The sequence below is a fragment of the Vidua macroura genome, chromosome 14, assembly GCF_024509145.1.
Source record: "Vidua macroura isolate BioBank_ID:100142 chromosome 14, ASM2450914v1, whole genome shotgun sequence".
Taxonomy (NCBI): Eukaryota; Metazoa; Chordata; class Aves; order Passeriformes; family Viduidae; genus Vidua; species Vidua macroura.
This window is the reverse complement of record NC_071584.1, coordinates 9,974,775-9,993,044: the sequence shown is the minus strand read 5'-3', so window position 1 is coordinate 9,993,044 and position 18,270 is coordinate 9,974,775. Positions and strand designations below refer to the sequence as shown.

Genomic DNA, 18,270 nt, shown 5'->3' with positions numbered 1-18,270 from the left:
GTTGTGTTGAAACCAAACATGTCTTACTGCAGGTAGCCAAGCTGACAGCAAGGGGCTCTGGGCAGGACCTAATTCACTTCACTCCCAAATCAAAGCCTCCTGTGCAACAGCTTTCAAAAAGAAGCGAAACAAAACCAAAATAATCCAAACACTCTTTTTACCAAACCTCCATTTCAGAGGAAAAATGTATTCCATTTCAGAAACAAACAAAAAAATAAACCCCAAAAGAAAAAAAAAAACAAACCATTTTGAAATTGTTTCAATTCAGAGGAGAGGTAAGAAGAGCATGCAGACACATACACCCAAGTCCAGGCTTCTGGCTTCCAGCTCCCACCTCTAAGCAGAGGCCAGGGCACACAGGCTCCCAGGAGCCTGCAGCAAAGCTTCCTGCTCCCTCTTCAAGCCTTGAGCATCCTTTCTGTACGGGGCTTACTCTTTTTTTGGCTCAATAGCAAATTGAAGACTTGCATCCTCAGATGGGGTAAACTGGCACTGTGCCATCCACACCCACTGAGTTACTAATTTCTTGCCATGGAGAATTCAGTGCCAGCTCCCTGAGCCTGCTGCACACTGTCAGCCCAGATGGTCTAATGGCTGGCATTTAAAAAGCAACAACAGCAACAAGCAATCCTGATCAACCAGACCTGAGCTCCAGGATTGCCAGTGGCAGAGGAGCTGAACTGATCCAGAATCCCTGGCTCTGGAACAGCTCCCTGCAAACCTCTGGCAGATCATGTAGCCTCTAATCACCCCTCTCTGTAAGACAGATGGTGCAGACACACCCACCTCAAAAAGCAACGGGGCAACATAAAACAGAGAAGGGGATGTAAAATCTCATTTTAAAACACACTACAGCCTTTCTGTGCTACCAGGTGAGTAGAACAAGGTAGCAGCTACTCCCCTGCTCAAACCTTTGCCACCAAGAAATCAGCGTCTTCCCCCACCAAACAGGAAAGGGGTGACTGCCCTTGGCATCTCTGAGGGCTGACAATTAACTGAAAAGGAGAGTCCCCTCCTGCAAGGAGAGGACAGCAGCAACAGAAGGATGGCTGAGAAAGACAATGAGGTACAATGAAAAGATCTATCAGCAAAAGGTGCTGCAACCTGCACCTCTCCTTGTTCGCACACTGACACATGCTCCTCTCTCAAAGAAGTGAAAAAGTCTTCCCCAAGGGAAGCTCACATCCTGCTGTCACACACTCTCTCACCTGATGCGATCCCCATCCTTCTTCTTCAGCTCTGCATCTCTCTGCAGAACCTTCATCAGCTTTTCATACTCCTCCTCGGTCAGGAAGCTCAAGTCCAACATCTTCCCTACTGTCTTCTTCAGCTCTTCAGATGGCTCAAGCGGAGACAGAGCAGGCACTAATCCAGCCCAGGCTGCCACAGTGCCATGGGCAGCCTCTCACAGCCCCTGGTGCTGAGCAAGACGTGGCTGCAGAGAAAGGATTCACCGCAGCATGGCTTGGCTGGAACTCGCCCTAGCACCTGGACTTGCACTTCCAGGCTCTTGGCTGGCACGGCTCTCTGCTCTGCATGCCTTCCCCTGCCAGGAAAACTCTCTCAGCAAAATCAGGCTCCTTTGCCTTTCTTCAGGCACAGTGCAGCGATCGCGATGCCAGCGTCAGTCACAGAGGGAGGCAGGGGAAGAGCGAGCTCCTGCTGGAGCTGCCTCAACAGGCACGAAAGCTCATCTCACACACGGCAGCCCCAGCACCTCTGGCATGCGCTCTCCTCCACAGGGAAGTCTGCTCCGTGGAGTTCAAGCATCCCTGCAAAGAAATAGCACCGAGATGCCTTTTATGATAAGCATGACATATGGTAAGCGAATGTGTACATTGGGGGTTTTTATTTGTTCTCCAGCACAAGTTCCAAAACAGGCTGTCCTACTTTCCTCCCCGTCCTAGAGCTCCTCACGTGGTACTAACCTAACCAAGACAATGTTTTATTTTAGCCCTTTCCTACTAACAGATAAACAGTTGACTCAGCATGCTACAAACAAAATAAGCATATGAATTACCAAATTACTTGCTTGCTTTTTACCTCCATTCTTCTTATTCTCACTTCTTTATGCCCTAAATGAGACCAAGGATAAGCAGCCAACCTTTGTAAAGCAATCAGAAGATGAGAGAACAGCAACCTGCAAGCATTTCTGCTGCATGTTATGCTATGAAATACCAGGGGCTGCTCATTTTCTAATATGTGTGCCCTTTGCTTTATGCTGCACTGATATTTGCTATTCAAACACTACTGGTGCAGATCACTTTGTGTTTCAAAAGACAGTGAAAATGGCCAGAGGCTGCAGGGCGTGGCAGAAAGGTAAAACAAGCACTGCCTTGCCACTTAATTCCTTTTCCTCTCTCCTGGCCAACTTGAGGGCTGTAAGGCCCACTTTTGAGGGGAGGAAAAGTTCTGCTCCTGTCTATGTAGGCAGTTTCTACCTCACTCAATTTTTCTACTGTTTCCAAACCTTTCAAGTGTTTGTAGCTTTCATGATACTTTGCTATTTCTTTCAAAGGCACAGCCTTGGGAGTCAGATCATTAAAAAATAATAAATCCCATCTTTCATGGCAAACATGATCTGAAGGTCATCAGGCCCATTCCCTAAACTCAAAGCTTGTATCCCCCTTAGTCTCTAATCTGTACCTTTGAGGATACAACCTCAGCCCTTTCAGGCCACCTATTTCAGTGCTTTGCTGTCAGCAAGAAACTTCTTCCTATTGCTACCTGATTGACACCTGATAGGTGTCAGTCCATCCTGGCTGACACAGGAATTATTCCTTTACAGCCATCCTCACTGGGCTTGACACCTCAGCCTCCGTGTTAACCAACCACAGCTCCTTGAGATCCCTCAAAGCTGGCATGTTCATAATTTTTGTCACTTCTTTGGACTGTCTACATGGTGCACCTCTTTCATCAAGTGACCCATCCAAAGGTGAGGACTGGTGCTTCAGCTGAACTTGGCTCATTTGACATAATTTCATGGACTTACCTTATTTTACAGATGATGAACTCACAAATGTTTGTGCTTTTTGTAATGGTGTAACAATATGTTAAAAGAAAGAACAGGCATCTGACCATAATGTTTACAAATAAATACCACAGAACACTGCAGGAAAAAGCTAATAAAAGGATATTTTTATTGTCATAAAAACTCTTCCTTTTTTTTGTTAAAAATTGCCAGAGGAAAGGAAACAACATTTCCTATTTCTTTAAGGCAAGAATCTCTGTGCTTGTCACACTACAATATAGCCTTTATCATGTGAGAAACTATCCATACCACTCTAAATAGTTTAAACAGAAACAATAATAAAAAAGCCTTTGTGAATCTCTACTGTTTAAACCTACATTTCATCCAGCTTGGTATGACTCTTCCATCCTTAGCTCCATCTACTCTTCTCTGGCTCTCAGGCACAATCCTACTTCTACAAAGACATTCACAGAATTTTCTGGGACAGATTTTATTTTTGAAAAGGTATCTAGGGACATATCACAGTATTTGCCTCTCAAGAACTTTTATTTATTTTTAACAAACCCCATGACATGTGGGCTGAAACTACTTCAGAAAATATTTTCAGAGAAGACTCATATTTATTCATCAGTATGGCAGTCAATTAAAAATAAAGGCTACTTCTTGGGGGAAAGGCTATTTCTTTGTAAAGAGCCTTTTTTTTTTTCTTTCCCATGAAAATGTTTTCTCTTACTGAAATAGCTACATTAGAAGGAAAAGGTTAACAGAAACCAAGAGCCAACTCCTTTTGTTTTATGGAGTTAAAAATCAAACCACTTGATGCACCTGCTGTGGGAAAGTGAGCTGCTCCAGAAGACCGCTCCACCGGAGGTGGAGGTTTTGCTGGAAGTGTCAGGAGCTGCAAAGCTGTTGACCCAGACCTGCAGGAATTAACAAGCCTGGGAAATGATCTCCATCTGCAGCATGGCCACGGGGCTGTCCCTGCTCCGCTGAGCCTGGGCAGCCTCTGATGGGCGCCCCATGCGTGTCTCGGGCAGTGCAGAGGCTCCAGAGGAGAACCCCTCCACGAACCACTCAGGGGCAGAGCATTAAGGGAGATGTGCTAATCGCTCACCTGGGTCTACAAGTGCGACAGATGAAGGATAAGAATGAGCTGACAGGCACAGAACGTTATCAGGCAGGCACAGTGCTCCGTGCCAGCCGTCGCCCGCTCCCCCGATTGCTCCATCCCCGAGGCAGGCTCACACTCCTGCTGCAGCACACACAGCTTGGATTGCCTCTGGTAGACTGCACATAATCCTCTCCCCTAGCAAAGCCTTGTTAATGGACAGTTTGGACACCACAGGGGTGATGTAGTACAAACACCTAAGTCAGCAGGAAAGCCAGGACCCCGTGGGTCCCCCACAGATAAAAACAATTTCTGCATGTCCTGCCCAGCCCCGGCCTTGCCATCTCTGCAAACAGCTGGGAAGGAAAACACAAAGCCTTGCAGCTCTGTAGGGCAATGACAGGAGTCATTGCACAGTGCTGGGGCAGATTTTACCCCAGACTGAGACTTCTTCAGTGCAAGCACCTTATTTAGCTCACTGATGCAAGCTGGTTGTGGACAAACTGTGATAAGCACAAAGAAAGTTGCACTCTCCTTCCCTTTCACCAGTGGGAGACCCATCCTAGGTCAGGATTACTCTCTGGTGACAGGAGCAAAATGGAGAGTCATAAAAAAGTGAATTGTTTGTGTCCAGATAGGCAACTTCTGCCCCAGCCTATGGCCCACCATGCAGAACAAATCTAGGCTGCCCTCAGGTTCTGCACCACCACGACACCCCAAAACAGGGGTCCTGACATTTCACAGCAAGGAGATGGGTAAAATTGTCATGGCTACAGGAAAGATCACAGATCTGAACAGAGAAGCACGCTGGATGCCAAAGGACCTTTGCTCCTCTGACTGCTTTTCTGGGGAAGAGAACATCACAAAGATCAACTCCCATGCCCAGCCCTGTTGACAAATGCTGGGTGTGGAGGAGGTGTGGAGACAAGCAGCAGCAGGACCCATCATGTGGCATAACTGGCTGCATCTCCTGCTGTGATAGCTTTTGATTTCTTTGGCCACCTCCCCAAGAAGCAGCCAATGCTTCAGTCTCCAGAAAAGATCTGTGCTGTGCAGCCATCAAACACAGAGCCCAGGCATGGCTGGAGAAATGAGGCCTGCCCTGGCATGTGGCCATTTCATCTCCCAACAGACTGTCAGTGCCCAGGGAAGCACAGGGAAGGCCACACACAGCTGGACTGAAGGTCCCTGTAATGCACCAGCTGATATTCAACGTGGGCTAACAGCAATCAGACAGAGCCATCCTGTGCTCCAGCCTCCTGCAAGGTACCAGGCAGGGACGCCTTGAAACAGGAGCACTGTCCATGCATTTCACAGTTTTTCCATTTACTTTCTTAACTCACATTAATTTTGAATATTTGCAATATCCTCAAAGCCCCACAGTCCCACAGCTTCACTACACTTTAAACACAAAAGTACTTGTCCTTGATTTGTTTTGACCTGCCACTTGCTTGTTTCATTTTATATCCTCAAGTATTTTATTAGAAAACCCAGTGAGGACCACTCTGCAATCACCTGCTCCATTTTGCAGACCTGTGTCACAGCCATGGCTCCTCTTTACAGACAAAGGAAGTTTGTTGTTTGCTCATTCCAGGTGTTACTCAGGGAGCTTTGCTCATTCCTCACACCCTTCTTAGCCCCAGATCTAGTTTACTACAGAACTGCTTAGCAGTGTTCAGGTGCAAAAAGGCTCTTTCCAACAGCTGCAGCTGCCGGGATATTCACCTGTGGGACGGTTTTGCAGTGCCAGGAGAGCTGGTGTAAGCCATGGCCAGCTGCAGCTCTGCAGCCAGGAGGGAGACAGGCAATGCCAGCCTTCCCACAGGGCACAGCAAATGGCTCTGCCAAGCCCTCGGACAGAGGAGAGCTCTGATCACCTGCAGAAAGGCTAAGAAGGTTACTAATAAAAGTAGTGGAGAAGGCTGTTGTTCCGGAAGCTGTTTGGGTTTTTTAAAGTAACTCTCTTTCAAATAGTTTGATCAGATAAAAATTAAAAGCTTGCTTGGCCTGGCAGGTTTGAAACATCCCCTTTTGGAAAGGCAGATGCTGAAGGGGCTGACACCTTCCTTGTGCTGCATTTTCATTTTATTTCTGGGAGGTTTAACTGAGCTCAAAACAGAACTATGGTAATGCTCTGCATAATAACTCAAACATGAGCTGCTCAGATACCCAGTACAGCTCATGCCCTTGCTGACATCTACCTACAGACACAAATTATTTGTAGGCCATCTGCAGGGCACTCCAATCTTGGTTCTGTTTCTCAGCATGCACCTTTCCTTCTAAATGCTGCACATCTTCCTCAGCACTGGGATGTGCAGAGGTTAATAATATACACCATGGGCCAAGCAGATTGCATTGACTAGACACTGAGTGGCATGTAAAGGGAGAGGAGGAATTTAGGAACTGTAACCTGACAAATTGGTAGTCAAGACCCCATTCCATCACCTAGGTGAGCATAGGACCATCCAGACCCACCTCACCCTTTAGACCTGGAGCTGCACATAGGTCCATGTAATAAAGATATGAAAACCTACCACAAAGCATAACAAAACCTGGAACAGCTAATACTGATCTCTCAAGCCTATCCATAGCCCAATGAAAATAGCAGCTAGCAGAAAAGCTGTTGTCCATACCTCTTTATCACACATCATGTCACAATGGAAGGAAGTAACCTTCTTTTGCTTTACAATGTGTGGACACTTCCCAGTACCCTCATTAGTCAAGACAGCCCTTGTAGGGCAGGTCAAAACCAAGAGAAGCATTGTATTAAGAATGATGGATGTGGTCCTGGCACCCACAGCCATACTGCAGTTCCCAGTATGTGCTGTGGTCAACAGCACCAGAAAGATTTAGTGCCAAAACTGCCATACCTAGAAAGTCCATGATCAGCCATGTGCCTCTCTCTGTCTCAGGCTGGAAAGTCCTGCCCCACTCTTCCTCCCATCTGATTGCTTCTACAATCAGTGAAATATGCAGAGGCATTGCCATCATTATTTTACTTCTATTTTACTATTATTTTATTTTTATTATCAAGCAAAACACTGACAGCCATTATAATGTTCATTGTCATTATACTATAATTTTTTAATGGATGTTCTTTACCAGCAGAGAAAAAATAAAAAGCAAACTGTAGGCTGGTCTTTCTCTTTGTGAGGGATGGGCTGAAAACCAGCATTAAAATCTCCTGTCTGTGGGGCTGGGCTGTCTGTCCCTGCCTGGAGCTCGGTGCTGCAGCCACAGAGGGAGCTGTGATCCCTGTATTTGTGCCCAGAGCTGGCTGCAGCTGGCACTGGCCACGGTCACCAAGGCAAAGGGCAGTCCCAGCCTGGGAGGCTGCGACTGAAGGGGCAGCTGCAGGGGCCAGGTGTGAGTCCCACTTTAGCCTGTGGCAGCTCAGCTGATCCAGGTGCTCCCATTTACACGCAGACAAGCCCTCAAGGAGCAAAAATACAGATGGTGAAGGTATTGCACAAGCTTACAAACACTGCTCTTAAAGAATGAAATTGCTGGGAAGTAGGACAGTGCTCCTAAGGCAGCCAAGGGCTGTCCCAGGGGAAGGCACATGGCTGAACAGCAGACCCCTACCCCAGTCTATTGTGCCTGTGGCCACACTCACACCACTAACCCTCTTTCTCTGTGCTCACATCTCCCCTCTCACAGTAATGAAATGAATATATAAAATACCTGCTTTTTGTTTAGTTGTTGTGAAACTCCACAGCGTCATGAGAGCTCTTCCAAGGTGCATTATTTTCTCCTAATTTGCAATAAACCACTTGCAGCTCTGAACTGTCTACTCTTCTGCTGCCTAAGAACAGCTGTGAACTACAAGAATATTTAATTGCTTTCTGAAAAGCTATTCCACTAAAAATGCTGTCACTGCACTGACTGCAATGATATTCTGTCTGACTTGTCGCAGAGAAATGAGAGAAAGAGTCCTACAGCTCCTACCCAAAACCCTCCTAAGCAGCTAAGTCATATACAAATGGCCTTCAGATGAGAGACAGCTGATAAGATAAAGAATAACTTCAAACAAAGCAGACAACTGTGGTCCCCAGAGCAGTCCACATCTAAACACATCTGTCACCATCACACAGGAAATGTCAAGGCCAAATTCTGGCAATGCCAGGTACAAACACCAGAATTGCTCAAGCTCAACTACTCACAGACTTTATACATATTTTTCTGTATTCAGTGAGGGCTGTACATGACAGAGTGCCATTCCCACCTCAGACAGAACAATGAGCAGCTCGTAATGCTGGTAACCCCTACTGAGGGCAGCTCTGGCAGGTCCTGAGGGGCAGCTAGAAGAGAGCAGCTCTGACCTAGAGATGGCTCTCCACTCCAGTGTGCATCCCAGAACAAAAAACTACTGCTCAGTTCACTCTGAGCACAGCCCTGGGTGGTTTTTCTCAGATCAAGTCATTGCTTCACATCACACTTTCCAATAATGTCCAGCATGATGGAGAATCTCTGCTGTTTTATTAAAATCTCTTCCCTCCTCCTCCCCTTAGGCAGCTTTAGTGAAGGATGTCCATTGATCAAGAATGGCCCTGAGATGGCACAGAGGAATTTCAGGAATTTATCAGAACAAGCAGGTCTCTAGCCCAGCCCCTCAAGAGCAGCCAGCTGAAGATATTTTAGAACAACAATACAATGCTAAGCTAAAAAAAATGAGCAAACTCCCCTATTCACTGCACGTGGGGAATGCATAACTGAGGAAATGGGTGAATTCTGCCTATTTGCACTCAGCCTCAGAAATACCTTGGCTTCCAAAGAACATCCCAGACCCAGGACATTACAGAAGGCTCAGTTAAGGATGCATAAGGATTTTTCCTCCCCTCTATATTTTTACCCAATGCAATGTAACCATCACATGAATAATTATCTCTACTGAACTCTACTCATCTCCTTCTAACAAGGAACTGCATGGGTGGAATTTGCATTACACACAATTTACTTCCTTTTAGCCATTTTTAGTTAAATGAACCATCCTTTGGTTGCCACCTAGGATAAACAAAAGACTGAGCTTCTCAGTCTTAATCATTATTTCCTAGAATCAACATTGCCAAAATAAAAACACTCATCAGAGGAGAAGTCTGACTCAGACTCCTTAAGGTCACCAAGTTCTTTAATTGGTAATAAACTGATAATGCAATGCTATAGTCTAAATATTTGAGAGTTCTGTTTATTTCATAGGTGGGAACTATTTGCAGAGCTTGCAGGATGTAGTTCATTGTAATTCTGCAGATTGCCACAACACAAATAAACAAGCACAGCCACCTGGGACACCAAGAAATCCCCTAATATCCCAGTGAACAGGGATGGCTGGATCTCCAGAGAGGATGCCAGGACCTCAGAGACTTTGCTGTCACCTGCTGGACCCATTCACTCCCAGCACAGACACTCCTCTCCCAAGAGCCTTGGTGGAGGCGAGGGGGAAGCCTCCCACACCTCCACTAAATGCACTTGGTTTTGGGGTGGGGGCAGGGGCTTGTGCTGAGGTTTGCTCTAAATCTGCACTTATGTCCTCAAGAAAACGAGTTCTACAAGGATTTGCATTCCCTATTTATTAGTTTGGAACAACCCTTCACCCCCACAGCTTAGCTCTGAGCCAGTTTAGGGCGTCTCATGGACATCCTGCTGCGCTTCTGCCACACTGACATTTCCATCAGAGAAACATCCTGGTGTCCAGGCTTCCCTCTCAGCCAAGGGAGAACAGGCATGTTATATCACCTTTCAAAACTCAGCTGTCCTGCTAGCAGGGTTTCTAGATGCCAGGTGGTATGATGGGTACTCCTAAAAGCATCTTCTCAGCTGTTACACTTGAAAAGGTAAGGACAACTAAATGTATGGTATCTAAAACTGAGCAGTTAACAGCTTAAAGCTAGGACACTGCAAGCAATTAGATTAATCACCTCCCTATCCTCCTTTGTCACTCACTCATCCCCAGAACTCAGGTATTTTCAGTATTAAAAAAAATGGGAGGTGGAAGATAAGTTTTGGCTGAGTTCAAACAAAGAAACTGCAGAAATGGAAGATAAAGAAAAAAGCAACCACCCATGAGAACTTCTGTCTATTATTTTTGACCCAGAAAAATATTTGCTGACCTCAACTGTGCTTTCTTCCAAACATAATTTCTCCATGTTTGCCTGCAGTGGTGACATGTCTTAAATTGCTTTCCTGACCCTGCTTGTTATGCCCCAATAACTGTGAGCTTGCAACACCTACCCTGGTCAGGAGCCCTCCAGATCAGAAGACATTTTATTTAAAAAAACCACAATGCTAAAACCGCCTCATTTTGTAACATGGTGAAGTTAAAAATATGCAGGGCCCAATTCCTTTGTACTCCTATGCCTGCTGAGCTCAATGGCATGAGGCGTGGTGCTAAATCCCAAGGGAAAACAGTGCTGTTTGTTTAGGAAACTCTGCATACTGAGGGATCCTTCCTTCTGGTCACTGATTATTTTTAAGCCTCAGCCACGCCTGGATGATTCTGAAATACCTTCATTCCAGTTCTGAGTTAACTGTAAAACAGCAGGGTGCATAGCATCGTTTGAGCTATCTGGCAGGTGTAATTCTCTCCAACATCCAGGAAAAGGAGTTTTAGAAATACTCTTAGGAAGTAATTGCCTGGCCTGTAGTTTCTAGTTATTGATGCCAAAACAAAGAGGATCTATATCCAGAGGCTGGGGTCATCCCACCCATGATGGAAGGGGAGAAAAATGATGCTCAAGGTCTATGTCTGATCTGGGTTCCACACCTTTTTCTCTTCTACTTCCCAAACATGTGCTGAGGCCTAGACTGGTCTGTGCTGGGCCTAGAAATGCACCACACTAAAATTTTAACTGAAGCTGTTTTACTTTGTCACCTGATTTACAGTGAAAGGAAACTCCAGGGGGAGTAAGCCCATTGCTGAATCTGCCACATCCCCTGCTTTTACAGACCTTGTTCCATGAGAAAACAAATTCATACATGGGAATATTTTTTTTAAACTGGCCACTTTCCTTCCAGAAATAATGCAGCTTTCCAATGCAAGCACAGACTCAGTCTTTATTTCACCCACTGCAGCCATGTATATGCTCTAGGAGCAGGGTGACCTGAGTGGGACAGGAGGCCCTGCAGCACTCATCACTTACAAGAAGGCACCTGCTTCCAGTCTGTCCCCTGCAATGCTTAGAGGGAGGTGAAAGGTCTAAGTCTGTCCAGTGAAGGGTGCCATCCAACACCCACAGCCATGAGGAGGCTAATGCTACCAGAGATGGGTAGCCTCAATTCACAAGGAGATTAAAAGTGAATCAGATGCTACACTAATTTCAACTCAGAACCACAGTTCTCATAGTAGGTTCTCTCTATGGGACAAAGTTGCAGTAGGTTAATTAGCTACAAGCACAGCTATAAACAGATGTGCTTAAACTAGCACAAATCTGCATGTGGACATGGCCTGTCATTTAGTTCAGCTTAACATAAAAGTTTAGACAAACTCGAGTGAGAAGTCCAAACACAGATTGCACTGATTTAATTAAGTCACTAAAAATAAAATCAGTATCAGATGATCATCTGGTACCACTTCCTTGCACAGACAAGGTGTTTCTTCCATCTGTGCAGCTCCATGAATACTTAGCAAATCTTGAAGGAAGGTGGAGAAAACAAACTTTTTGGATAAAAATAACAAGGTCATCTGAACTGTTGAGCAATTTAATTTTATTTCTAGGCGCTTAAGCTGAATAAGACTGGGAGATTTTATATGAGCAGTGATGACTCTAATTCTGCCCAGAGACACCTGTATGATGATGCTGTTGTGTAAAATGCACATTATGCTGCAGAGGGTAAGATGCCTGCCCAGGGACACTCCACACTGGTGACTCTGCTTTGTGGTGTCAGCCCTGGGAGCTGCAGGTCTGCAAGAAGGGAACAGCTTGGGCTGAAGGCCCTGAAGCCATGGAGGCTCAGCCAAGGAGCCACCCAGAGCAGTTCCCAGCAGCATCCTCCCTGGGTGAGCTTCTAATCCCATCTGGTTTGGCTCCCCAGGATGAACTGCACCATTAGGTTTAATTTGCAAAAAAAAAAGTAACGTGGTTTTGAATCAAGTGTCACTAACAAGCCCTTATTTTTCTCAGGCTCTGACACCTGTTTACACCCCAGAACAGCCTTGTACTCCTTTCAACTTTGTTGCAAACATTCATCATTGCTTTGTTTTTCTCCTCCCTCCCCCCCCCCCCCCCAACACACACACTCCCCTGCTACATCTCTGTGTGCAGATAACAATATTGATTTAAATGCAATCAAAGTGAGCCTCATGTACAATGAACACTTTGTCCCACGTTGTGCCATACTGTGGCAAGGGCTGCCCCTTTCCCAGGGATGGAGGCCCATTAAAGGGATACAATTTATGAGTTCAGGAGGAAAAAAATAAGTTTGCACTTCAATTACAGAATTGTGCAGGAGAGCAGAAACTTGGGTCACCACGTGCAGTTTCTCAGATATTCTGCCAAAGGTGCAACAGGGAGGGAGGCAAGGGAAATGGGTTCAGCCCTCAGAACCAATGAACTCCTGCCTGCTGATACCCTCACAGAAGTTTCACAGGGACAGGTCAGTAGATCTCCACTGCTTGACCATGCCCTGTGGTCTGCCCAGGGGGCAGAGATGCAGGGGCCTAGAATGGTCTATAGCATCACTGGAGAGAATATGCTCCACTGCAAACTATTTTTATTTTTTACATTTTCATTTACGTGAAAATGACTCAGTGCCAAAGCAATCCAAGAAAAGACATAAGAACCGAATAGGTCGTAGGCCGTGGGTTACCACGGCTTATACACCAGCACTGATCACACTGGAGAGATGGCTGCAAAGGAGCAGAAATTAATAAATGCTGGTTTTATTGCCATGTCAAGTATTTACAACAATGAAGCATGAACACGGAAGTAAATAAAACCAGGATGGACAGGGGAGACTAGGAAAATACAGACAAAACAGCAGAAGTCACAGGGAAGTGACACATGACATTCCATGTTTTTACAAGTAATTTCGAATACAAAGTGAGGAAGTAATAACAAAAAGTACACTATAAATCATCAAAAGTACGCTTTATTTTCTAGGACTTTCCTTTTTTGAAAGTTTTTTATGCCAGATTTTCTCTACAGGGAAAGTTGTGGATGCCCCATCCCTGGAAGTGTCCAAGGCCAGGTTGGATGGGGCTTGAGCAACTTGATCTAGAGTAAGGTGTACCTGCTCATGGCAGGGGGCTGGAATGAGATGATCTTCAGACCCAAACTATTCTGATTCTATGATCTCTCCTCTGAAAACCAGCAGCTGCCTCACAAACTTAATTTTAATAGATGGGACAAAAGCCACTCTGTGACTAATTGCAAAAGGCTTTGATAACGCAATTCATCAATGCAAGATAAGATACGCTTTGATTTCAACAGCCCAAAGCCTCGGCCAGACCCACGGGAATGATGCCCCATGTCAAGGCAGGGCCCCGGCAGCCTGGTCGGCGGAACCAGCCCCGAGCCGTGCCCTGCAGGGCTGGGAAAGTCGCGGCCACCTCCGTGCGCTCGGCCCCGCTGTCGCTGTGCCAGGCGCCGTCCTGACCCCGAGCGCTGCCGCGAAGCACACGGGCACCTGTAACCCGTGTCCCCACCGGCACTGCCGCCCCCGCCACGGGCACCGAGGCTGTCCCCGTGTCCTGCCCGGCAGCTGCTCCGTGCAGCTCGACCCCACACTCCCACCCGCTGCCGGGCCACGCGTGCCCAGCGCACGGTGCCCCCGAGGCCAGACCCTGCCTGGAAGGGAAGTCCGGACCCCTCTGGGGACCCGCGGGCACCCGCGGCACGGCTGGCCCGGGGCGGGGGCAGGGGAGGAGCGGCACCCCCGCCCGCTCCAAGCGCCGCCCGGCCGGCGAGCGAGGTTCCACAGGCAGCGGTGCGTCCCGGCGGCGGCTGGACCCGGGACACGGACCCGGGACACGGTCCCGGGACACGGACCCGGACATGCAGCGCTCGCACCGAGCCCGGCCCGGGGCTGCGCTCCCGCTCCCCCGCACAGCGGGGCTGTGCCCGGCACGGCGAAGCCCCGCAGCCCTTACCTGCCCTCAGCTGCGCGGGGCGGGAGCGGGACGTACATCCCGGAGCCGGGCTATCCATCCCGGGGCCGGACTATCCGTCCCGGGGCGGGGCTATCTATCCCGGGGCCGGGCTATCCATCCCGGGGCCGGACTATCCGTCCCGGGGCCGGGCTATCCATCCCGGGGCCGAGCTATCCATCCCGGGGCCGGGCTTATCTGTGCCGGGGCGGGGCTATCCATCCCGGGGCGGGATTATCCATCCTGGGGCGGAGCTATCCGTCCGGGGGCCGGGCTATCCATCCCGAATTGGGGCTATCCATCCCGGTGCGGGGCTATCCGTCCAGGAGCGGGGCTATCCATCCTGGGGCCGGGCTATCCATCCTGAGCTGGGGCTATCCATCCCGGGGCGGGGCTATCCCGGGGCAGCAGCCAGACGGAAAACCCGGGAAGAAGCAGGGGCGGGGGTCAGCGGGACCTGCGAGGGGAACGGTGGGGTTGTAGGCAGCCTGCGTTGGAGATCCTTTCAGTCTTGCCGAATACTGTTATTGTATATTAAGACAAAGTAATTAGTGCCACTCTTGTCTCAGTCAGGGCAGGACCCGCCGTGGAAAGGCAAGGTGTTAGGAGAGGTGTAAGGTGTTAGAAGAGCAGACATAAGTTATGAGGTGTTCGGAGAGGAGGTGTAGGCAGGAAGGCACCCCCAGGGCTCGGAGCGGCCCCGCAGCCGGAGCAGGCAGAGCAGCCGCCCCATCTTCCCTTCAGCATGGCAAAGCTGCCTCCTTCTGAAACAAAACCTGTTCCTCTCCCCTCGGTCTGTGCCTGGGGACAGGAGGGAGGGAAGAGGGATGCTGGAGAAGGAGCCTTATTCCAGTGGTCAACTCAGGCAGGTAACCAAGAGTGAACCCGCCCAGTCCCTGTTCTAACCCAAACCAGCAAAAATTTAAGTTCTGAACTAGGATTTGAAGGTATATTTCCAGCAATTCCAGTTTATTGGGACTCCTACTCCCTGCTGTTTACCGCGGTAACTCAATCTAGGCCTGTGACGCTGCCCCTCAGTGCCTCCGCGGCTCCCTCGCACCAGCGCACTGCTCCCAAGAAGACACAGTAATGGGTACCTTAAATAAATCTTAGGTGGAGGAAAAAAAATCAGGAGGCTCCAGAAGACCTAGGGAATGTGCCCGACTCTCTTTGCAATGGGCAAAGTCTCTTTGCCCGACTTTCTTTGCAATGGGCACACAGCGCCTTGGCAATATCTCCATCATCACTGCAAGGGGACAGCAAGGGCAGAACAAATCGTCATCTGTGCTCAGGGTCTCTCTAGATCCTGAGTGACAGCCCTCTGCTTTAGGGGGTGCCATGCCTGAAGCTTCATAGAATCCCTGGGAAATTTTGGGGGTCTCCAGACCATCCACTCAGGACTGGCACTGAAGGAGAGCAGCTATGAGAGGGCTGTGGTCAGCTGAGAGCCTTGTCCCCATTCCCTTGGAGAGGGTGAAGCTGATGTAGCTTGAAAATGCCTCTGATACCCTGGAGACCAGCCCTGGCTTGGGGCTGGCTGGTGAAGGGCTCTGTAGCAGCCACTCATGCCCTTCTGCCTGCCAGGAGCAGGAGGCAGGATCACCACATACCCAGGATGTCAAGGGAGGTCTGGTAAATTTCTGTAAATTTCCCCAGGGGTAATTTACAAACTGCCAGCGCCACGTTAGGAGAAAAGCAGCACATCCCTGAAAGCCAGGCACGGGGAGCAGCACGCTGGCTGTCCCTGCTGTCCCACCCGGCCCCCAGTTGTCATCTTCTACAGCGGAGAAAGCTGAAGCAAAACCAGTCACACTTTGACATCACTAAGAGTTTGAATTTCTGGCTGCTAGACAGTCAATGCTTCTGCATCAAGTGGAGGCAGGAACAAGAGCTTAGTGTAGGGTTTATTTCTGGCCACTCCTGCTCAATGCTAGACAAAAACGTGACTTGAGAGTGAGTAAATATAGTCACATGGGGACTTTACAACAGCATGTAAAATCAGTGAAGAAATGCATTTTATTACCACAGCCTGTGCCTCCTATGCTTTTCTCACGTTTCAGTCTTTTAATATCCTCAGGAGAACAATTGGCAGAAATAACATAAAATAGTAGGCAGAGATGGGAAAAAAATTGGATTCACTTGCTGATTTCTATTTAGGCTTTCATAGTCCATATCCTAAAATGAACTGCTGATTCAAGTCTAAGTCTTGGGCTATTAAGCTTAAAGCATCAGGAGGTCTTCTGAGTCAGAGAGATGCTGATTGCTGCCTGCCCCTATGTCATTCATTATTATGACCTTTGTCTTCCCAAACAACTGCTCTGTGTACCAAAGCTCTGCTTCCTGCAAAGTGGCTGGACAGTGCCTGCTGATGGAAGTAGAGAATAAATGTTTTGTTTTCCTTTACTTCCATGTGCATCCTTTGTTTTTGCTTTATTAAACTGCCTGTATCTTGACCCATGGGTTTTTTCCATCTCATTTTCCTCCATCCCATCTTGTCCTGCTGAGGAAGGCAGTGACAGAGCAGCTTGGTGAGCACCTGGCAGCCAGGTGCACCTCTAGTTCAGATGAACAATCCTTTTGTTATCTCACCTAAGTTAGGACCTCTGCAAGTACAGCCACAGCACAACCCATTGTTCTAAGGTTTTTCTTTCTATGCTGTCTTTTTTCTTAATTCAAATCCCATTAAGCCTAGAATGTTTTCAGTATTTTTAGCTATGACTTTCAAAAGGCTGCCAAAAGATAGAAGAAAAGTATATATGAATGTGATTAATGCCCTCAGCGTTTCTTCATGATTTGGCCTCCTCTAGAGGAGCTAAATGTGGAAGCATGACAAAATCACCAGCAACTATTTCATTGGGGGTTTTCATTCAAATGTTTGCAACCCCAAAATTTCCACCCCAACTACATGACTGCAGTGCTAAAATTACTGAAAGCACCAAGGGAAGAACATGGTATCGCTGGCTGGGGGTCTATGTACAAATCACCAATGGGATGGGGCCACTGAGGAACACGTCTCAAGCTGTTTATTTTCCAGCATCAGCCTCATTACATGGTTATGACAATGGGAAGATGCCAGCAGTTTACATCCCTAGCAGCAGACAAAGAACTTAATGTTACAACTCACTTTAAAAGTTTTTTGACCAATCACACAAAGCAAAAGCGTATTGACAGCAGTTCTATCCAACCGCTATAAGCACACGTACCTTTGGTTAAAATAATACTTGCTTATTTCAAATACAATACCTGCTTGTAAGCCTTAAGATACAATGCATAGAACTCCATTATTAAGCTTAGAACTTCCTAATATTTTGCTACATATACTTTTCTGTAACTTAGGGAGTTATTCTAGCCAGGTGTTAATACACAGACCATTGTCCTATTTGTCCTTACTTTTCTACTTCTTGTATAATTTTTCTGCTGACAAATCTTACGTCTATTGCTTAGCTCTAATCACAGTTCTGCTGTCTCTGAAGCCTGCCTTTTGCAGCTTTCCCAAAACCCTCTGATTTTAAGGATTCCCACAATTCTCCCTCTCAGATTCCCACACATGGTGCTTTGGAGATGCCATTTTAATTCCCACTGTTGTATCACAAAAATATTTTACTGAGAACAAACTGCTTCTCAGTTTTGTTTACTGGGTGTTAAAATTTTGGTTTACAGCTTGCCAGAATAAAGAAACAGATAAAATCCCCACTCCACTAGGACAAATGCTCCACTAGCAAACCATAAACATAAATACAGACTCCAAAGGAGGAAAAAATAACCCGATAAATGTGTGTATGAGCAGGGTCCTACTTATATCTGCAGGAACTGGGCATTTAGGACTGGATAGGAGCAGAATAACAACATATCCCTTTAGAGACATCCTTTGCAATCCTGCTGTATGTCTTACTTGGTTAGAAATGGAAAGTCATGTAACAGCCAAAATTCAGCAAGTAAAATTCAGTACAGGTCAAGTGACATTACATGGAGGTGATCCAGTTTAAACCAGCTAAGAAGCTGGCCTTATTTTATTTGGCACTGTGGACCTCAGTTTTTACTGATGAAAAGCTGAGCTGTTCTAATCAAAAAGTGAGGCCCTGTGTCCTTGCTGCTGTAAGGTATAAATCC

At 47.3% G+C, this 18,270-nt stretch overlaps 1 protein-coding gene across 1 annotated transcript in view; it reads right to left on the bottom strand.

The window, feature by feature from the left end:
• The window catches only part of LOC128814475 (synaptotagmin-like protein 1), a 35,379-nt gene extending 21,121 nt beyond the window's left edge, over positions 1-14,258 (bottom strand). The window contains exons 1-2 of the mRNA XM_053990329.1: positions 14,164-14,258; positions 1,209-1,772 (exon numbers count right to left, since the gene is read on the bottom strand). Coding sequence (XP_053846304.1) covers positions 1,209-1,309 — 101 coding nt within the window. The 5' untranslated portion in view covers positions 1,310-1,772; positions 14,164-14,258. The remainder of the gene's footprint in view (positions 1-1,208; positions 1,773-14,163) is intronic.
• Between the last annotated feature and the right edge of the window lie 4,012 nt (positions 14,259-18,270).